General features: G+C 36.2%; 1 protein-coding gene across 4 annotated transcripts in view; it reads right to left on the bottom strand.

Annotated features, from left to right (window-relative positions):
• The window catches only part of RALGAPA1 (Ral GTPase activating protein catalytic subunit alpha 1), a 234,646-nt gene that overhangs the window by 155,197 nt on the left and 58,680 nt on the right, over window positions 1-20,769 (bottom strand). For all 4 annotated transcript variants that reach the window (XM_090270127.1, XM_090270129.1, XM_090270130.1 and 1 more), the window contains exons 10-12: window positions 19,745-19,984; window positions 10,304-10,501; window positions 6,951-7,088 (exon numbers count right to left, since the gene is read on the bottom strand). In XM_090270127.1, coding sequence (XP_090126253.1) covers window positions 6,951-7,088; window positions 10,304-10,501; window positions 19,745-19,984 — 576 coding nt within the window. The remainder of the gene's footprint in view (window positions 1-6,950; window positions 7,089-10,303; window positions 10,502-19,744; window positions 19,985-20,769) is intronic.

Genomic DNA, 20,769 nt, shown 5'->3' with positions numbered 1-20,769 from the left:
ATATTCCTTAATTTGAAAAAGAGCACTCATCAAAAACTATAACAAATGCTATAACTGCAATTGAACCTGGGAAGTACTGCCAAAAGCCAAAAACAAGACAAGAATTCTCACTATTATGTACCTCATTGTCCTCAAGGATCCTACTCATTCACAAGGAAATTGGGAGGGAGTCAGAGTAGAGAATAAATAAAAATCTGAATGAATTAAAAAGGAAAAGGCAAAACAGAACCTTGTAGCATCTGAGAGAAAAGCACTCCAGACGAAAGATGATGCAGGTTTCAAGTAACTGAGGTGGGGGCTTCTGGTCAAGATGGCAGCATAGGGAAACATGGCTCACCTCCTCACACAACCACATCAAAATTACAACTAAAATACAGAACAACCATTACCCAGAATCATCAGAAATCAAGTTACATGGAAGCCTGACATCTACAGAATTAAAGACACCACATCCATCCAGACCAGTAGGAGGGGCAGAGATGTGGAACAGGCTTGCTCCACATCCCCGTGTGCTAGATTAAAAATTTGAAGGGATATTCTAGGAGTGAGGATTCTCCAGCACACACTAGGCTCCCAAGCCCAGGGTACCAATGCCAAGAAGATAAGTTCCCATAACTTCTTGCTGCAAAAACCAGCGGAGACTGAGTCAGTAGAAGAAACTGCTCAAGTTCCAAGCAGTTCCTCTTAAAAAACCCACACACGGACTCACTCACTTGTTCCCTCTGAGCTCCATCACCAGGGTAACAGCTTGAAAAGCCTGAGTGGCATACATGGAGAAACTGAAGTGTCTGGCATCAAGGCAGGACCTGGGAGACAGCTTTCTCCCAGACAGAAAGGTGGACAGAGGCCATTGTCCTTTTTCTGAGCCCACCTGCCCACCCCCCCAGAACCTGCAAGTTGGTGACATATCTGAGACTCCATCACCCTGACTAACAATGTTTGCCCAGGGCTGAAGATCCCCTGCGACTCTATCCCACTCAACTTACGGGCCACCCAAACTGCTGACTGTGACTTTTCCATATGAAAGGCTGGTCTTGGCTCATACTTCACAACTTCCTAAATTCTATCAAAGCATCAACAGTTGACCTCCAGCCCCTATACCTCTTGATAAGTGGCCCCTGGCCCAGTACTAGCAGCAGCTAGCCTAGATTCACAACTTGGCTTCACTTGGGAATCTCCAAGAACAAATAGCAACCATCTCTGATTGCTTTACAGCTCATGCAGGGTGGCCCCAGGAAGAACACAGGTGGGGTCTGTCCTTGGCCTGCACCACCCAGGAAACCCCAGAGTCTGTGTGATCAGTGGACAGCTACAGACCACATCGGAGCACCACCACCCTGCTCTGTACAGCTGATCCTCCATGGAGAGCAAGAGTTGGTGGTCAGTGGCCACAGCCAGTCCTTACAGCTAACTGGCCTGGGTAAATCTCTCCCATTGACTGGCCAACAGCAACCAACATGAGGAGGGTGTACTCAGCTCAAACAAAGGGTGAACCTCGAGTACCCAGCTTGAGTGACAGGGGAGGCTGTGCCACTGAACCCAACAGGACACCTACTATATTAGGCCACACTACCAGGACAGGGAGTCATAGAAGCTCTACCTAATACATAGAAACAAATACAAGGAAGCTGCCAAAATGAGGAGAAAAAGAAAAATGACCCAAATGAAAGAACAGATCAAAACTCCCCAAAGAAGAATTAGACAAAATGGAGATAAGCAATCTATCACATGCAGAGTTCAAAACACTGGTTAAAAGGATGCTCAAGTGATTTAATGAGGACCTCAACAGTATAAAAAATATCCAGTTAGAAACTAACGATATACTAATTGAAATAAAGAACAATTTACAGGGGAAAAAAAAAAAATAGTAGAGTGGATGAAGCCAAGAATAAAATCAATGATTTGGAACATAAGGAAGCAAAAAACAACCAATCGGGACAATAAGAAAAATAATAATAATTAAAAAAAAGAAGATAGTATAAGCAACCCCTGGGACAACTTTAAATGTTCCAACATTTGCATAACAGAGGTGCCAGAAGGAGAAGAGAAAGTGCAAGAATTTGGAAATCTATTTGAAAAAATAATGAAAGAAAGCTTCCCTAATTTGGTGAAGGACACAACATGCAGGTCCAGAAAGCACAGAGTCCCAAACAAGAGGGACACAAACCAAATCCACACCAAGACATATAATAATTAAAATACCAAAGGTTAAAAGAAAAAGAGAGAATCTTAAAAGCAGCAAGAGAAAAGCAGTTAGTTACCTAAAGGGGAATTCCCATAAGACTGTCAGCTGATTTCTCAAAAGAAACTTTGCAGCTAGAAGAGAATGGCAAGAAACATTCAAAGTCATGAAAAGCAGGGACCTACAGCCAAGACTGCTCTACCCAGCAAAGATATGATTTAGAATTGAAGGCCAGATAAAGAGTTTCCCAGACAAGAAAAAAACTAAAGTTCATCATCACCAAACCATTATTATATGAAATGTTAAAGGGTCTTATTTAAGAAAAAGAAGTTCAAAACTATTAACAATAAAATGACAAAAATACGTATCTATCAACAATTGAATCTAAGAAAACAAACTAAGCAAAGAAGAAAACCAAAGACAGAATCATGGATACACAAAGTGTTCCCAGATGGGAAGGGGTTTGTGGGAATGGGTGAAGAGGTGAGAGGATTAGTAGTACAAATAGGCAGTTACAGAATAGCCATGGGGATGTGAAGAACAGTACAGAAAATACAGAAGCCAAAGAATTAATACACGTGATCCATGGCATGAACAATAGTGTGGGACTGCCTGAGGGAGTGGTGGGTGCTGGGTGGAGAGAGACAAAGGGGGAAAAACTAGGACAACTGTAAAAGCATAATCAATAAAATATAATTAAAAAAATAAGGTAACTGAGGAGATAGCCTGCTTAGCATATATGAGAAACAGGAAGGAGCATAGAATGAGTTAAGGCAGGAGAAAAAGCAGTAGAAATAATACTAAGATACAGAGACAGCAGGTGAAGGAGAGATTCTCACACTACCAGTGGTAAATGAACACATTTCTTGCCCCAAAATTTTGCAGAAAAATACTATGGTAAAGTATGGTTTATAATGAACTAAGAGGGAAAAATAAAATGCAAAAAATACATACAAGCCTAAATTTTCATCAGAATCAAGAGATATTCAATAACTTAGTTTCTAAAGGTACTCTTTGTGGTCCAGCATGAGTCGGTCTATGGAGATATGATGTAAATAAATCTTTACGGACCATTAGAAAGAATTTTGCTTTTATGCTTACTGATAAACTCACTGGAAGGTTTTAAGCAGAAAAATGACATGATCTGACCTTTATTTTACAGATCGTTCTGGCCACTATTTTGAGAATATTACCAGGATGATGGGTAGAAAAGAGTAGAAGCAAAAATAGTAATGAGGAGTTCATTGTAATAATCCAGATGAAAGATTATGGAGGCTTGGGCATAAGAGGTAGTGTGAGTACTGAAAGGTAGTCAAATTCTGTATACATTCTGAAGATCGACAGGATTTGTTGTCAAATTAGATGTAAGATATAAAAGAAACATAGGAAACAAGATGGTCCAAGTAACTAGAAAACAGAGCTGACATTAAATGAAATGAGGAAAAAGCACATTTGTTGAATACGGCGAGAAGCCAAGTTTTAGACATGTCCAGTTTGCAATGTCCTTTAGATATTCAAGTGAAGATGCCAACTTGGCATTTGAATATTTGAGTTCAGAACTCTTAAGAGTTCAGATGAAAGATCTCACACTAGAAATACAGAAGTTGCAGTCTATAGAAAGTATTTAAAGCTATGGGACTGGACAAGAATAAGTATAATATAAGTAAAGAGATTAAAAAAACTGAGTCCTGGTCACTTCAACAGGAAAAGGTCAGGGAGATACGAAAAAAATTAGTAAAAAAACCATCTTAGAAGAACCCAGTGAGTTCAGAGGAAAACAGGAAGGTATGGTTTTCTGAGGGCCAAATGAAGAAGTCCTTCATTAGGGAGAGGAATCGTCTAGTGTGAAAAACGTTCCTGACAAGTCTGGTAAAATTAGGATTGTAAAATGTCCACTTGATTTAACAGTGTGGAAGTCACATGTAGTCTTGAAAAGAATAGACTGATTTAAAAAATGCATGAGAAACACACACAGGAGACTTCTGGCCAGGATGGAGGCCTAGACTGACACACTCTGTCTCCCTCCACAACTAAGAAGAAATACAACTATCACAAAATCAGAAATAATCAGAAGTTCCTGAAAATAAATGGAAGTCCAACATATGAAGTTATAAAGAAGTGGTGCTCATCCGGACAGGAAGGAGGGGCGAAGCCAGGGCGGAGAGGTCAAGCTGTACTGGTGGCAGCAGCGACGGCAAGACGGCAGTAAGCACAGGCACTGTTATTTAAGGGGAGGCGAGAAGTGCCTGGGGAGCACCCCTGGCTGCAGACCAGACTTGTCAGCTGGCGATTCCAACACCGGGAAAGGCAGACCCCCATTGCCTCGGACTGTGAGGCCTGGAGTGGGTGAGGATGGAGGAGAAGGCTCCCAGGTTCTCAGTGGAGAGTGAACTGCAGGTCTCCATCTTGGACCCCCACCCCCATGCAAAATGCCAGTGTGGTGAGAAGGGTCCACTCAGGTGTGAGGAGTGCACGGGGCTCCGCCCTCTATAAGAGGTGTGACAGCCCTGCCCAGGAAGCAAAGGTAAACATAAAACTGTCAAGGTGGCACAGATCATGATAGAGATCCTGGTGATGCAGCTGACCAGCCAGCAAATATCTAATCTAAGGAAGCAGCAGATAGGAAATCTTTCTGAGGCACAGTTCAGAGCTTTGGTAATAAAAATGCTTACAGACATAACAGCAGATCTTAATCAAGACGGGGAAGGAACGAAGGCTAGTCCTGCTGAAATGAACGAAAACACATACAAAACAAGAGGTGAGGAAAAGAAAACCAGGGATCAACAAATCAGAACATAGGGAAGGAACAAAGAGTCAACCAGTGCAGAAAGAGGAAACGAAAAGTGAGGAAAATGAGAAGCTCAGAAACCTATGGGATAGCAATAAGCAGGCCAACAATGGAATCATAGGGTTGTCAGAAGGTGAAGAGGAACTAGAAATTGAAAAATTATGTGAAAAAATAATGAAGCAGAATTTCCCTAACTTGGGGAAGGAAACAGACTTACAGATCCAGGAAGCACAGAGAGTTCCAAAAAAACTGGACCCAGGGAGAACCACACCAAGACACATTATAATCAAAATGTCAAAAATTAAGGATAAAGAGAGAATCTTCAAAGCAGCAAGATAGAAGAAGAGAATCATGTACAAAGGGGTCCCAATAAGACTGTCAGCTGATTTCTCAAAAGAGACTCTGCAGGCAAGAAGGGACTGGCAAGAAATATTCAAAGGAATGAAAAGCAAAAACCTACAACCACGATTACTCTATCCAGCGAAGCTGTCATTCAGAATAGAAGGGCAGAGAAAGTGCTTCCAGGACAAAGTAAAACTGAAGGAGTTCATCACATCCAAACCACTGTTATATGAAATGTTAAAGGGACTTGTTTAGGAGAAAAGAGGATCAAAACTATGAACATTAAAATGAAAACTGTATCGCAACCACCACCAACGGAAGCTAAGGAACCGAAACAAAGGCAAACTAAGTAGGCAACGAGAGTGGGAAAAAAATTATAGGTATGGGGAATATTATGGGGGGAGGTCAGCTGGGAGGGGGAAAGGAGGGAGATGGTACAGGAATTAAGGATAGGAGGGCGTGGAGTAGACAGGAAGATGTTGAGAAGAACTATATGCACAACCAATGGGCATCAACTAAGAGGGGGGGACAACTGGAGGGAGAGAGTCCATGGGTGGAGGGAAACAAAGGGAAAAGAAATTGGGACAACTGTAACACCATAATCAATAAAGCATATTTTTAAAAAATAAAACAAATAAATGAATTATCTCCTACAAATCAATAAGAAAAAACAACATAATATAAAAATATGAATGAGAAATTCATAGATTAAAAAAGATGCTCAATTCAGGTTGATGAAGAAAAGGCAAACTAAAACAGGGAAACAAACTTTTTTTAAAAAAGAGGTAACAATTCACATATACAGGAGCAGCAAAATTTAAAATCTGACTATATAAGTAATGGTGAAGATATAAGAAATGAGAAATCACAAATGGTACTGAAGGGAATGTCAATTATTATACCATGTTGGAGAATAATCTGGCAATAATAGTAAAGCTAATGATGTACAAATCCTCCAACCCACTAATTCCACTTACTAGGTTTACATCTTAGGGAAGTTCTCCCACATGTACAAAAAAATACATATATAAAAATGTTCAATGCGGCACTTATCTGGAGAAGTTGAAAACAAGTTAAAAAGCCACCAACAGAAAAATAAATAAAATGTGAACTATTATATTGCAATACCAGAAAGTAGTTAAAATGAATGAATGGCAAATCTCAAGAACAATGGTTAATGCAAAAGGGAAGCTGCAGATGATAGTGCACCATGACACAATTTATATAAATTTAAAAAATATCTTAAAAAAAAAGTAATGTTTACTGATATACTTATTACAGAGTGAAAGTTAAGGAAAATAAAAAGATAATATGACATAATGAGAACTCATAAATGTGGGTGGCAAATTTATTAATTAAAAATTATACTCTACACTGAAATACTAAACTATATTTGAAATACAGTATTCCCTCACTTATCCTCGGTATTACGTTCTAGACCGCCCCCCTCGCAAAGTAGGAAGCTTACATTTGTTCTACATTCTTAAACCTACGTACATATATTGTACCAAAAAATTCCGCGATACAGCGAAAAATCCACGATAAATAATTAAATATATTTTTAAAAATCCCGCGATATAGTGAGGTGTATTTATTGATAATTTTATTTATTTTTTAAATAATCAAAGAGTGATCCACCTGCAAAACTGCCTGGGTACCAGCTCGTATATTTTGTTCTGTGGCTTCTTCAGAGGCATTATGAAGACCATCTTGGTAGGTGCCATTTTTTGCCCAAGTGGAATTTAGAACATGATCAGCAATATTGGTCCCATTTTCCTGAAGCAAAACACCAAGTTTTGAATATTTCATTAATTAAGAATGCTATGACAAGTCTGTAAGTTGAAGTAAACTGGAAATTAATGGACCCCACTGTTAAGCATCTTCTCAAAACAGATGTATTATAAATACCAGAATCTAAATAACATAAATAAAACAGAAAGAGAAAATAGCTTGTATTTACCCTACTTAAGATTACTATAATTCCTGTTACCCTAAGATAGAATACTGATACTTAAAACCACTACAACAGCAGCTTTCTGCTTGAATTTTAGATGTCAATAGTCTTGCAGACAAGGGATTTCCCTCAGGTAAAAAAGCCACACAGAAATTTCACTCAGCAATGTTGTTCCCTTTTTTTAAAGTTACTCTCTAATTTTTCACTGCTTTTAGTCATTCACCAATATCTTCAAATAGTTTTTACTTAATATTTTTGTCTAGAGCTTATAACTGTAATATACAGGAGGTTTAGTCTAATACAAACTACATGCTCTGCCATTACCAGGAACAGCAGTAAACTCAAGTCAGCTCTGAGTGGCCCAAACCATAACTTATAGGTTAACTCCATTTTAAAATTAATGCCTAATTTTAAATGATTTTAAAAAAATACATTGAGTTATCAGAAATATCAATACCATGGCCTAGTATATACCATTCTCTTAAGCTCCATACTCCAAGTCAGGTAATCTCCTGAATAGTTCTCCCTGAATGCCCCACAAGCACCTCAAGCTCAAGATGTTTAAAACTAAGTTTATTACCCATTTCTCCCTTCCCCCTTCACTTCCTACCAACCTTTCTAGCCAGGTTGGTCACTACGAACAAACTTGCACTTTTTAAATTCCTATTCAGGTCTACTGTGGTTGCCAACCTGGGACACCTCCCCATTTCTCTCAGCTAATTTAATTTAATTCTCTCATCGAGGCATACTGATTTTACCACCAAAGAAGCTCATATATCAGTCTTCTCCCTTACATCCCCATTGCAACTACCCTGTCCTATTCATGCATGTGTCAGGTACTTATCATTTCCCTTCTGAACTTTGCTAAAACTTCCTAACTAGTTTCCTTGCCTCAAGACGGCCTCCAATCTGTCTTCCACCCTGGACTTGGTACAATCCTCCTGGAATATGTAACTATCCATGCCATTATTCAACTCATTGTCCTTCAAAGGTTTTCCAGTATCTAGAATGTAATCCAAGTCCATTACAGTGGCATACAAATCACTGAACGGTCTAGCTCTTGCTTAGCTCATATATCCTATCATTCCCTCCCACCTGCTCTTAGCTATACAGCCAGATGAAAATATTTTCAAGGTCTCTCACATCTTGGTGGATTCTATTCACACTGTGTGGTTCCTTTCCTATTTGTTACCTACTCTTCACATTTTACTACACACTCCATGAAGCCTTCCCTAAGCCATCAGGTATTTCCCTCTTTCACACTCTAGTCACAGCAATATGTTTTATACTACTCATTTTGCATATCTGTTTTCTTGCTAAATCATAAGTTATGTGAAGGCAGAAATGATGTCTTTTCATGCTTAGATCTCCAACACTGATTCTCAATATGGGCTTTATCATGTTTTACAGAACACTGAAATTTGTGGGAGTGTTTGGTTGCCATAAGAATTGATAATACCACTGACACTTTTAATGGATTGAGCCAGAGAACGTTAAACATACTACAAGGCACATGAGAGTCTCCACACACACAAATTCTCCTGTATCCAGCTGTATTCAGCATGTCTTACAAGTATCTCACATGTGTTATTTGAAAGGAAAAAAAAAAGCATTTATAGAAGTTATCTGAATCTGTAAGTCAACTCCATCTTAAAATTAATGTCTAATTTAAGATAATTTTTAAAAATATACTGAATTATCAGAAACATCAATCAATGAATGCTTCTAACTTCTATTTTAGGTTCATGCCATTAGCAAGAGCTTCTGGAATTTTAAAAAACCACATCTCTAACAGCAACACTGGTTGCAGTATCTGAGTAAGGAGCAGAATACACCTATACAACGCATCTACATCACCCTGCATTTGTTGCTTTGCTCCTTCCTCCTGCCTGTCTCCCTCTTTCAACTATTTTTTAATGATGTATGTCAATAGCTTATATTATCTATTATTTCTATTTAAGGATAGGAAATGACACAGGGAAGCATAGTACTAAGCTATAAATTAATGACCAAACTGGGGGGAAATAATTTATTTGGAACGATAAGTTTATCTTCTATCTTGATGCAAAAATTGGATATTTTTATTCATGTGTAACAAATAGAACTGCAAATCTTATTTCATAATTTACAAGGCTAATTTTATTTACTTCAATTATATTTCTTAGCCAAATTTTCCCCTTCTTAGACATAGAGGAGGATGCTCTACAAATATATATATCACACATGTACACATATAAATATTGATTCATTGAATCCCTGTAGAATGTGGCCTATTCCTTCACAGGTTAATATCCTGATAAATCCCATTGATAATATTAAATGAACCACCAAGATGAATAAACATTATCAAATTGCTCCTATCTGGATTTAATAAGATACAAGTCAATATCAGACTTCCAGTTTTGATGAGAACCTGTCCTATGACAACAGTTAAACAACCAACAGACAAAAATTATTTAGACTCAATAAATAAAAGGAAGCAAGAAACTAAATTCCACTTTTACCCTCTTTTGTTTCATCTTTTCCCCACTGTGAGTAAACTGCAGTTATTCTATCACAGGCCAACTGACTTAGCATATCAGGATATTTTTTATTATGCAATTGGTATCAATGCAAAAATTTTCAAGAAAGAATTCTGAATATTCTGATTTGTGCTGGGTTCCCAATCCTAGAATAAGCCAGGCAAGAAGAAACTGTAGTTTGGTAATCACTCTAAGAAATATATATGTACTACAACAACCATTTTGATCTACAACCCCTATTTGAAACATTATACTTTTTATAATAGCATCTAATTTTGATCTAGAAAATGACATAAAAAATAATTATATAAACTCAATATTAAAATTTTAAAGTTGTGACACCAAAGAGCTTTGGGATAGGGTACTGAGGTAACTGTTATATTATCAAAATTATAAAATATAATAATGGCATTGTTATCTTCCCATTTAGTAAGCATATATGTGTTAGAATTATACCTTTGTGAAAGTCTAATCTATTAAACATATAATAAAATATGTAAGCCTTATCATTTTACCTCTTCTCTCTTTTCTCCTTCTTCCATTGGAATATCATGGTCTGTGACATTGTCAATGCAAGGTAAGTCTGAAGAAGAAATCACAATTTCTTCAGGCTCTTGCATGAACAAAGGCTTTTCCTCTTGCTGAATCCACTCTTGATACACTTTTACCACTTTTCTCATAGCTGCTGCTTCACAGATTGGTAATAAAAATGCCTAATGAAAAAAAGGTAGAACAGATATAGTAATACTTCTTAGAATACCTTTTACTTTGCCAAAACCACTAATACACATATTTTATCTTGTTATAAAATGAGATAAGTTTTAAAGAGTTGAAGTCAATCAACTCATTGTCACAAAAAGTCTTTTGTATCTAAATGATTGGTAAATATATTGAGACAGAAATGCTTTGGTAGATAGACACTGATTTCAAGTGCAAAGAGCAAATATTTGTTTCAATTATGTTACCTGTCCCAAAATGAAAATATTCCTTATTTTATAAAATAACTTTGGGGAGGAACCAATATGGTGACAGAGTGAGTGGAAGCTCCATTAACCTCCTTTAGGACCAAACTGGAATTACAAGTAAATTATAGAAAAATAATCCTGAATAACCAACTAAACACTAGCTGGAGAGAAGCCTTATAACCAAGGACTTATGAAAGAACACATCACCACAATGAGACTTCTAGGAAAGGCGAAGGCACACAAGGGCTAGCTGGGCTCCCAAAGATGGCAGCTGAAGTTCTAGAGGGATATTTCAGCACCGGAGGTTCACCCTTAGAAGTGTGGGCTCTAAACCCCAAGCTGGGTTCCCCAGCCTAGAGAACCAGGCAGGGAAAGAAACCAAATAATATTCAGCTGTGAAAAGCAATTGGGGTTCCTACCCACCAGAGAGAGACAGGCAGAGATGCAAAAGAATCTTAAAAGGCTAACGCACAAAATTTTGTTTGCAGCCACTAACCATGGGCTCCAGCAGGGGAAGGGCAAAGTGGACAAAAGCCATGTGAGGAGAGTGTGGGGCTGTGACTCCCTGGGGAAAAAGCTGAAGTGTTAGCCACCAGGATTCCTGTGTTGAGTCATTCCCCATACTGCAGAAGACAAATTTCTCAGTCAGAGCACTTCCTTCCATTTGGCATCAGCCGGATGTTAGGGGTAGCAATTAACACCACCCGCAGGAATTTCTCTGGCTCCACTCTGTGGAGCTCAAGTTGTTTAGGAATACAGCTGGAGACCGTTTCGGTGATTAATCCTAACTGTCTTCGAGCAGGCAAGGGTGAATTTCTGGGAGATTTGAAACATTAGCTGACCCTCCCGCAGGCCTAGTGTTGGTAAAAGCCAGCCTCGGTGTGCAGCCTGGTTGTTTCTGCACACACCCAGGCCCAACAGAGGGAGCTACAAGCTGTAGATAGCAGACAGCTCCAAACAGGTTGCCCAGGGCCAGTCACAGGCAGCGTTTGACATAGGTCTATATAAGAATCATTGCAGACCTACCTAATACACAGAATCAAAGACAAAGAGGCAGCCAAAATGGGAGGACAAAGAAACAAACCCCAGGTGAAACAACAAGATAGAGACTTCTCCAGAACTAAATGGAGGGAAGCAATTTATCAGATATAGAATTAGAATAGTGATTATAAGGATACTCAAATGCATGCAAAAAATACATAGAAACCACAAAAAAGTACCAGTCAGATATAAAGAATGCAATATCTGAAATAAATAATACACTGGAAGAAATAAACAGTAGGTAAGAGGAGGCAAAGGATCGATTCAGCAATTTGGAATACAAAGTAAAACAAACAAAACCCATGCAGGCAGAGCAGCAGAAAGAAAAAAAGAATTTTGAAAAATGAAGAGATTTAAAAAAACCTTTGGGACAACCTGACACATAACAACATCTGCATCATGGGAATACCAAAAGGAATAGAGAGTGAGCTAGGATACGGGAACCTATTTGAAGAAATAATGACGAAAAACTTCCCTAACCAGGTGAGGAAAAAAAGATGCACAATTCCAGGAAGCACAAGAAAGCCCTAAACAAGATGTAGCCAGTGAGGCTCCCATCAAGAAATATCATAATTAAGCACTGTATCGTAGCTATTTTTTTTCTAAATGGAAAAAAATAAATGTATCTTTTTATGGCTCTTGTCAAAGATACTTTACATTATGTATTTTCATCAAAACTCACATTACTTCATAGATATTTGTATTTAAGTTATGTATGTATGTATGTGTAGAACAAGAGACAGAGACAGGGAGGAAGTGTGTTTATGGTGGACTGGAAGAAAAATTGCCTGAATGAAAGACAGTTTGCAATAATGTGTAGTGACACTTTCCAACTTTCATAATAAGCATTCAACTGTGGCAGCTTTCCCATTGGAAGAAGTGTAGTCCTCCATCAAAATATGAGACACTCAGCCATCCAGATGTGGTGTTTGATTCTTGTTTGGCTAAACGGAATTGTTAGTGCATACAGTGCTGAAGAAGTAGTGACTCAGATGCAATGCTTGTAGAGAATTGGAAAAAGTACATTTATTTTTGTATGTAATTTTATTGTAGCGCAGTCATAGTGTTTGTAGAAAATGATTATTTTTGGAATATGCATAGTGTTTAAACACTAAGCAAATAAAGGTTAGACAAATACTTAAAATTTCTTTAATTGTAAACTAATTGTGCAACTTTGGCAGTAATAACCAAGAATTTTTTTCCAGAATTTGGAGAATGAATTTGTGTTTTTATTCTAATGAAAGATCAAATGATCACACTAGTCTTTCATGTGACGAGTTTAAAGAAGTAATATTTTTTAAAATGTTACTTTGAAAATTTTGAAAGCGGTCTAATTCTAAGCATGTCAACAGTCTTGTAACTTTCATTTCAACAGGATTTATAATTAAAATTACAAAATTTTAATCTCCAAATTTAATATGCTGAGTTTTGGATTTTGGTTTTATTTTTGCTTTTGTTGGGGGATGTATTTTCAAATTTCATAATTGTATCCATTAAAACATTGAAATATTTATACAATTGTAAGATGTCAAATTATACATATTTTCTGCACAGAAAACTAATAAAATGCGATATGTTCATTGAAAAAAGAAATATCATAATTAAAATGGCAAAAGCTTAATGACAAGGAGATAATTGTAAAAGCAGTTAGTTATCTACAAGAGAGCTCCCATTAGATTGTCATCTGATTTCTCAACAGAAAATTACAGGCCAGAAGGGAGTGGTATGAAATATTCAAGGTAATGAAAAGCAAGGACCTAAAACCAAGGCTACCATACACAGCAAGGCTATCATTTAAAATTGAAGAAGAAATAAAGAGTTTCCCAGACAAGAGAAAACAAAAGGAGTTTGTTAGGACTAAACCAGTCAACGTTGCAACAAAAGGTAAAGAGATTGCTAGGAAGAAGGAGGAGCAGAGGGAGGGGAGGGGGAGGAGGAGAGGGAGAAGAAGAAGAGGAAGAAAAAGAAAAAAAACCAGAAGAAGATAGTTGAAAAATAAATGGCACTACATATGTATCTACCAATAATCACTTTAAATGTAAATAGCTTAAATGCTCCAATGAAAAGACATAGAGTAGCTGAATGAATAAGAAAACAAGATCCATATATATGCTGTCTCCAAAAGACTCACTTCAGAATGAAAGATACACTCAGACCAAAAGTAAAGAGATGGAAAAATGATTATTTCATGCAAATAAAAAGTGGGGAGAGGGGAAGCTGGGATAGCAATATTTATATCAGACAAAATATACTTTAAAACCGAGGCTGACTGGATCAAAAAACTGTGGTAAGTTTACACTATGGAATACTATGCAACAGAAAGAAAGAAGGAACTCCTATCCTTTGCAACAGCATGGATGGAACTGGAGAGTATTATGCTAAATGAAATAAGCCACCAAGAAACTGACTGAACTAATAAATGACAGTAAAGATTCAAGATACAGAATATACAAAAATCTGTTGTTTCTATATACCAATACTGAATGATCAGAAGAAATTAATAAAATAATTCCATGCACAACCGCATCAAAAAGTATAAAATACCTATGAAAAAATTTAACCAAAGAGGTGAAAGACCTATACTCTGAAAACTGTAAGACACTGAAGAAAGAAAATGAACAAGTTATAAAAAAGTTGAAGGGATAGACCTTGCTCATGTAAGCATGAATATTTATAAAATGTCCTTACCACCTAAAGTAACTTACAGATTCAATGTAATCCCTATTAACATACTACTGGCATTCTAGTTAGAATTAGAACTAATCCCCCCAAATTATATAAAACCACAAAAGACCCTAAACAGCCAAAGAAATCCCGAGAAATAACAAAATGGGATATATCATACTCCGTGATATCAAAGTACGCTACAAAGCTATAATAATCAAAACAGAATACTGGCATAAAAACATATATATAAATCAATGAAAAAGAATAGAGCCCAGAAATAAATCCTTGATTATATGGCCAATTAATCTGTAATAAAAGAGGCAAGAATATATGATATAGTAAAGATAGTCTCTTTAAACAAGTAGTGTTGGCTACGAAGATACATGGAAAAAAATTGAAATTGGACCACTTTCTTAGACTATATACAAAAATGAGCTCTAAATGAATTAAAGACTTGAATGTTAGACCTGAAACCATAAATCTCCTGGGAAAAAATATAGGCATTAAACTTTTTGACACTGTTTTTAGCAATACTTTTTTTGGGATATGTCTCTTCAGGCAAAGGCAACAAAAGAAAAAAATGGGACTACATGAAACTAAAATGGTATTACACAGTGAAAAAAATCATCAACAAAATTAAAAGATAACCTACAGAATGGGAGATGATATCTGCAAATGATACATCTGTTAAAAAGTTAATATCCGGTGGGGGGGTGGGGAATGAAAGCAAAATAAATAAATAAATGAGACAGCAAACCCCTCCTCCCCCAAAACCCTCACATGTAGGAAACTGAACAAAGAAAATATGAAGTATGGAAATGCAATTTTAGTGAATATTAGAAGGACAACGATTTTCCTTCACACTGTATATTTTTCTCCCTACCTGATCCCTCCAGAATTTGGCATTCTGAAGAAGTAAGTAATGACAAAAAGTTCTTTGCATAAAACTACTATGACCAGTTGTTAATAGAGGTTTTGTTGACCAAGACTATGACTGGAATATTATGCCTAATGGAGGCATGCCTGGACTCTGGTTGTTACAAAAAAGCCTTGAGGAACTGGGATTGACTTTCGAAGGTAATAAAAAAGCCCGCTAGAAAAAAAGCCTGGTACCTTGGTTGGTTGTGCGGTCAACAGCAATCTTTCCAGGAAAGGAATGAAGGTTGTTTTCCTGAAAGATGGCTAGAAGGGACCTTAAGGCACAATGGAAAACCAGAAGGACTTGGAAAAGACAGGTGTTTACAGGTAAGGCTGAATGCCAGGTATGTGGCTCAGCTTCTGTGCCCTGAAGGGCAGACTGAAAAGTCACCCTAAATGTTCCTTGGGTAAGTTCCAGCAAAGCAGAACTAAAGATCATAAGTGATCATTTGCTGCTCTTGTTGTGTTTATGCAAATGAACAGGATAAATTTAAAATGGACTTATGCAGTCCCTTTAATGACAAGGAGGGTAATCTTAAGGAGAAAAATCGTGAGTCAAGGAAAATCACAATGCTCAGTGGTAGACTATAAACTAGTGCAGCTAACTGTCTTTAAAGTTTCTTTTCATTTGAAAGTTAAACTAGGTCTGTGATATCATCAAAGATGCTTAATTTACAGGCAAGAATGTGTAAAATGCCTTGCAACTGGATGTCTTTCCAATAAGACAGTCTCGAAGATCTAGAGATTGGTTTGTGGGTTATGTTACATAAATTAACATGTGTTTTCTGTTTTCAGAGGGTATAAGCCTATGATCTCATTTCCTAAGTGATTGTCTGTACGTATAGGCCTCACTTAATCATGTCTGCATCATTGCCTCCTGAGACTCAATGGTTTGGCTGTACTAAGTGGCTGGGTTGGTGAAGTATGGGGTGGTCTGTGGGCTTCACCTTAAAATTGGTCTCTCTTTTCTACCCTAATGGCTTGGACAGAAAGGGCCCAGTGGTCTGGGGGGGGGGGGAGAAAACCTAAAATATTCCCCTCAGCCCGAACTAAGTATAGGGGGCAAAAGGGTTTTGAACAGGTATGACGTGCCTTGCACACCTTCCTCCAAAGAAGCCTTTTTTTTTCTAACGTGGGACAGTGAAAAACAAATCCATGCCTTTTGTCATCTAGTAGTCATGGATTTAATCATGCCTTTTAGCCCTGTTTCCAAACCTGTTGCCCCCAGAACACAACAAGGATGCCAGCCTGTTAAAACTGAGCACGCCGTTGCTGGGGACAGCCAACTGACCTGGAGTCTGCAAGATCCTTCCCCATGTGGGAAGGCTACCCTCCCATTCATACCCCCACTCTTATTAGGGATTTCTGGACCCAAGGGTAGGTAGGATGATGACCATGTCTAGCTTGAAGCAGCTAGAGGAGCTTGAGACCTTCGCCTATTGTCCTTTATAAGATGATAAAGGGTCTTAAGTCTGAAAGGAGGGATTTGTTACAGAGTGGGGGTCCACCCCCCCAAAATAAATAAATTTTTTAAAAAAAGAAGACATTTCACCCACATGAAAAATGTGTGTTTAATACCAATAGGCATCCACTAAAGTAAATTCTCAATAATGAACTTTAAGGAGAGGAAAGTGATTCTAAATGGAAGATGTTAAAGGAAAGAAATCATAATCAAAGAAAGTGATAAATATATAACTAAATGTAATTCAATACCGAACATACAGGACAATTATATAATACTGGAGTTAAAACACATATGAAAAATAGACCTGAATTACTTGATGATAAAATATTTAAGTTGGAGGATGAAATTAGCATAATAGGTTTTAAGATCCTTGTACTGATTAGAAAATGGATAAAAAAACTTTAAGCTTTGAAAAGTGAAGTATGTATGCTAAAATTCATACAGTAATAACTTAAAAAACAGTATAACTTTCAAATCAAATGACAGGGAAGAGGAGAATACAGAATGACAAACCATCAATTAAAAAGAAAGTAAAAAATAAGAGAATAATGATAAAATAAATATAGGGAAAAAAGAGAAAGAACAAAATAAGATAGCACCAATAAATTTAAACGTATCAGTAATTAAAATAAATATAAATATTTCAGTTAAAAGATGAAGGTTTTTAAAAATGTAGCCATATTTACAAGAGACATATAAATCTAATTATATAAAAAGGGTTGAATATAAGATTTTAAAAAAGATACATGTGGCTAATTCTAATTTAAAAAAGGTAATGTAAGTGGACTAATAGTAGACAAACAATGTTAAACAAAAATAATTTCTGCAGATGAAAAAGGCCATAAATAAAAGGTTTAATTCACCAAGATATAACATTATAAATTTACATATACTTAACTATATAGCTTCAAAACATACAAATAAAAATCTATGGAACAATAAAGAAAAAAGCAGACAAATCATCATCAGAGTATAAGACTTTAAATGCACCGCTCTCCAAAACTTAAGTAAGGATATAGGAAAGTTGATCAACACAATATTAAGCTTGATTAAGAGACTTTAATGATCAGTGACCTCAAGAGAAAAGAATACATTCTTTCAATCACACAGGACATTTATGAGAACTGACTACATTTTTAGATATATGTTTCAATAAATTTTAAATCATTAGTACCATACAGGCCGAATTCTGTGACCAGAGAAATATGAGAAATTTGTAAGGAAAAGAAAAAAAAAGAAAAATCTAAAACACTTGGAAGATAAAAATTGCTAAATAACTCATGGGTTGAAGAAGGTATTAACATGTAAATTAGAAAATATTTAGAAGTGAATATAACAAAAATGTTACACAACAAAATCTGTATAATGTAGCTAGAACATTAATAGCCTCATATGCTTATGTGAGAAAAATGTGAGGCTAAAACCAATTATCTAGAAAAAAACGCCACCAAATAAAGTCAAGAAAAGTAGAAAGAAGAAAATAAGAAGTAAAAATTAGTAAAAGAGAAAAGCAAACATAAAACAGAAGATAAAAAAAGTCAAAAGTTCTTTATTTGAAAAGACTAATAAAACTGACAAATCTCTCACAAGAATCGTTGGGGGAAAAAGCAAACAAGGGACAAATAAATACTAATAGGAATGAAAGGAAAATGTGAATATAAATGCTTCAGAGATTAAAAGAATTATAAGAGGATGAAATAAACTTTGTCTAATGTAAAAACAAATGCAATAAACAAATTCCTAGAAAAATAAATTTATTCAAACTGACTCAAGAACTAAAAAACCTGAATAGTTCTATAAGCTTTAATTTTTCCCACAAGCAAAATATTTCAATATCATTTGTCAAATATCTCCCCCTTCCCATCTGTCATATATACTGTCAACACAATCCCTAAACTTGGCAACCAGAACCACTGCCAAAGCTGAACAAAATGTTACCAGTTAGTTTGTTTCTTAGGTTGACAAGGCTAATGCTATCTCATGCTTTGTTTTACATGTTAATCAACGTTTAGGAAATCAAGATTTGCTTTGCCAAGGGAGCTCCCAAGCATGTGAAGGCAGTACGGCATAGAATAAGGAGCAGTGACATGTGAACCAGGATCTGAGAGTTTTAGTCCAGGACATACCATTTACTTACTGTGAGATTTAAGTAATCCCCTTCAGCTACAAAACTCAATGATGTTTACCTACAGAAAGTTAAGTACTTTTGGTATTAAAAGCAAATAATCAGTTTTCATAAGGTTTATTTTCCACAAAATTGTTATGCAATTGAGAATGTGCACTTAGGATTTGCTAGCTATTTTTACGTGAAATAGCTTTCATTTTTTTTCATTTCCCTCTCCTTCATTTTATTCCCCAAATATCTGCCTTAAGCAACTTTAATTTCAGAATGCCTCAGAGGACAAAACTAAGCCTCTGAAGGGAGGATAAAGGCAATCAAAACATCACTTCTTATATTCAAAAACCACTTTTATTGATCGAAGAGTGAAAGATGAAATAATTGTATTATGATTAATTAAATAGAAAGTTCCAAACCACAAAGTAACTAAGAAAATTATTCTGATAACAAGTATAAGACGTAGTTATTAAACTAAAACCATCATCAACTAAAAAATATAAATAATAGAAAATAGTAAAGGATTAGATGTAGCAAATTTTTAAAACTAAATATGAATGTTAAAAAACATTTTCAAGAAGAATAAACTTAAAATAGTTAAAAGTCAGTACAGGGGTGGGTAAAAGTAGGTGTACAGTTGTATGAAAAAGACATGCAGATTATGATCATTACAATAGCTTTATTAACTCAAAATAAACAGTAAACCTATTTTTACCCAACCCTGCATATTCAATATAAAAAAAGACTATCTGTATTATAAATCCAAAATAATGACGTATTTTACCTGACGAAATATCTCTGTGACAAAGTTTACATTACTTCTTTTAGAAGAAAACACTCTGCGAACTATTTCAATGTCTGTGAGATGTTCTTCATCAATACTACAGAGACTAGATGAGCTAGGTTCTCGCTCTGTCAGAGTGCTTGTATTCGAATGAGACTGTTCTGGTTCTGTAGTTCTATCTGTTTTATCAGCACTGTCATTTTTGTTTTCTTCTCTGGATACCAAACTAGCTGCTGCTCGCTAAAATAAAAACAAAATGGGGAGAATATCATAATCATATCTAGGTATTTTGTCTTTTAATAACAAATACTGGCAGAATCCAAAGAATCCATTCTAAATAATTAAATGGCAATGCAAATAACTCAACATCTAAGTGATACTCACTAGTCACCTGCCCATCTATAATTAGATTTGCTTTTCAGCATATTTGCAATACAAATAGGTTATTGATTAAAGCTGGGTAAAAATAATAATGAAGATGGAGTTAGCTCAGAACTTTAATAATAAATAAATAACAATATTGAACTATTTGTTCAATAAAGCCTTAATGTTTAAAATCATCTCTATTTTAAGTTAGACAAAAATTACACAAGTAAAAACTTCTTTAAAAAAACAAAGAAATAGAAGAATATTTATGACAGAAGTAGAAATGAAGGCAAAATTTTTATTAGCAATCTTTATATTCTAGTAAATTAACAGAATTTTCATGAGGAATAAAGATGAAAAAGTAAAAGTCCTACAATGGTCAAAAAGAAATTACTACCATGGGCCCTGGCTGGTGTGGCTCAGTGGGCTGAGCACCAGTCTGCAAATCAAAGGTCACAGGTTTGATTCCCAGTCAGGGCACATGCCTGGGGTGCAGGCCAGGACCCAGTTGGGGGTGCGCAAGAGGCAACCGCACATTTATGTTTCCCTCCCTTTCTTGCTCTCTCCCTTACCCTCTCTCTAAAAATAAATAAAGTCTTAAAAAAGAAAAGAAAAAGAAATTACTACCCTGGTATGATAGAAGCACTATTCTGTAAGTA

This window comes from Furipterus horrens, unplaced genomic scaffold (genome assembly GCF_987537825.1).
Source record: "Furipterus horrens unplaced genomic scaffold, mFurHor1.1.pri manual_scaffold_3, whole genome shotgun sequence".
Taxonomy (NCBI): Eukaryota; Metazoa; Chordata; class Mammalia; order Chiroptera; family Furipteridae; genus Furipterus; species Furipterus horrens.
Note: the sequence above shows the minus strand (reverse complement) of the source record. Positions and strands in the feature narration are given on the sequence as shown.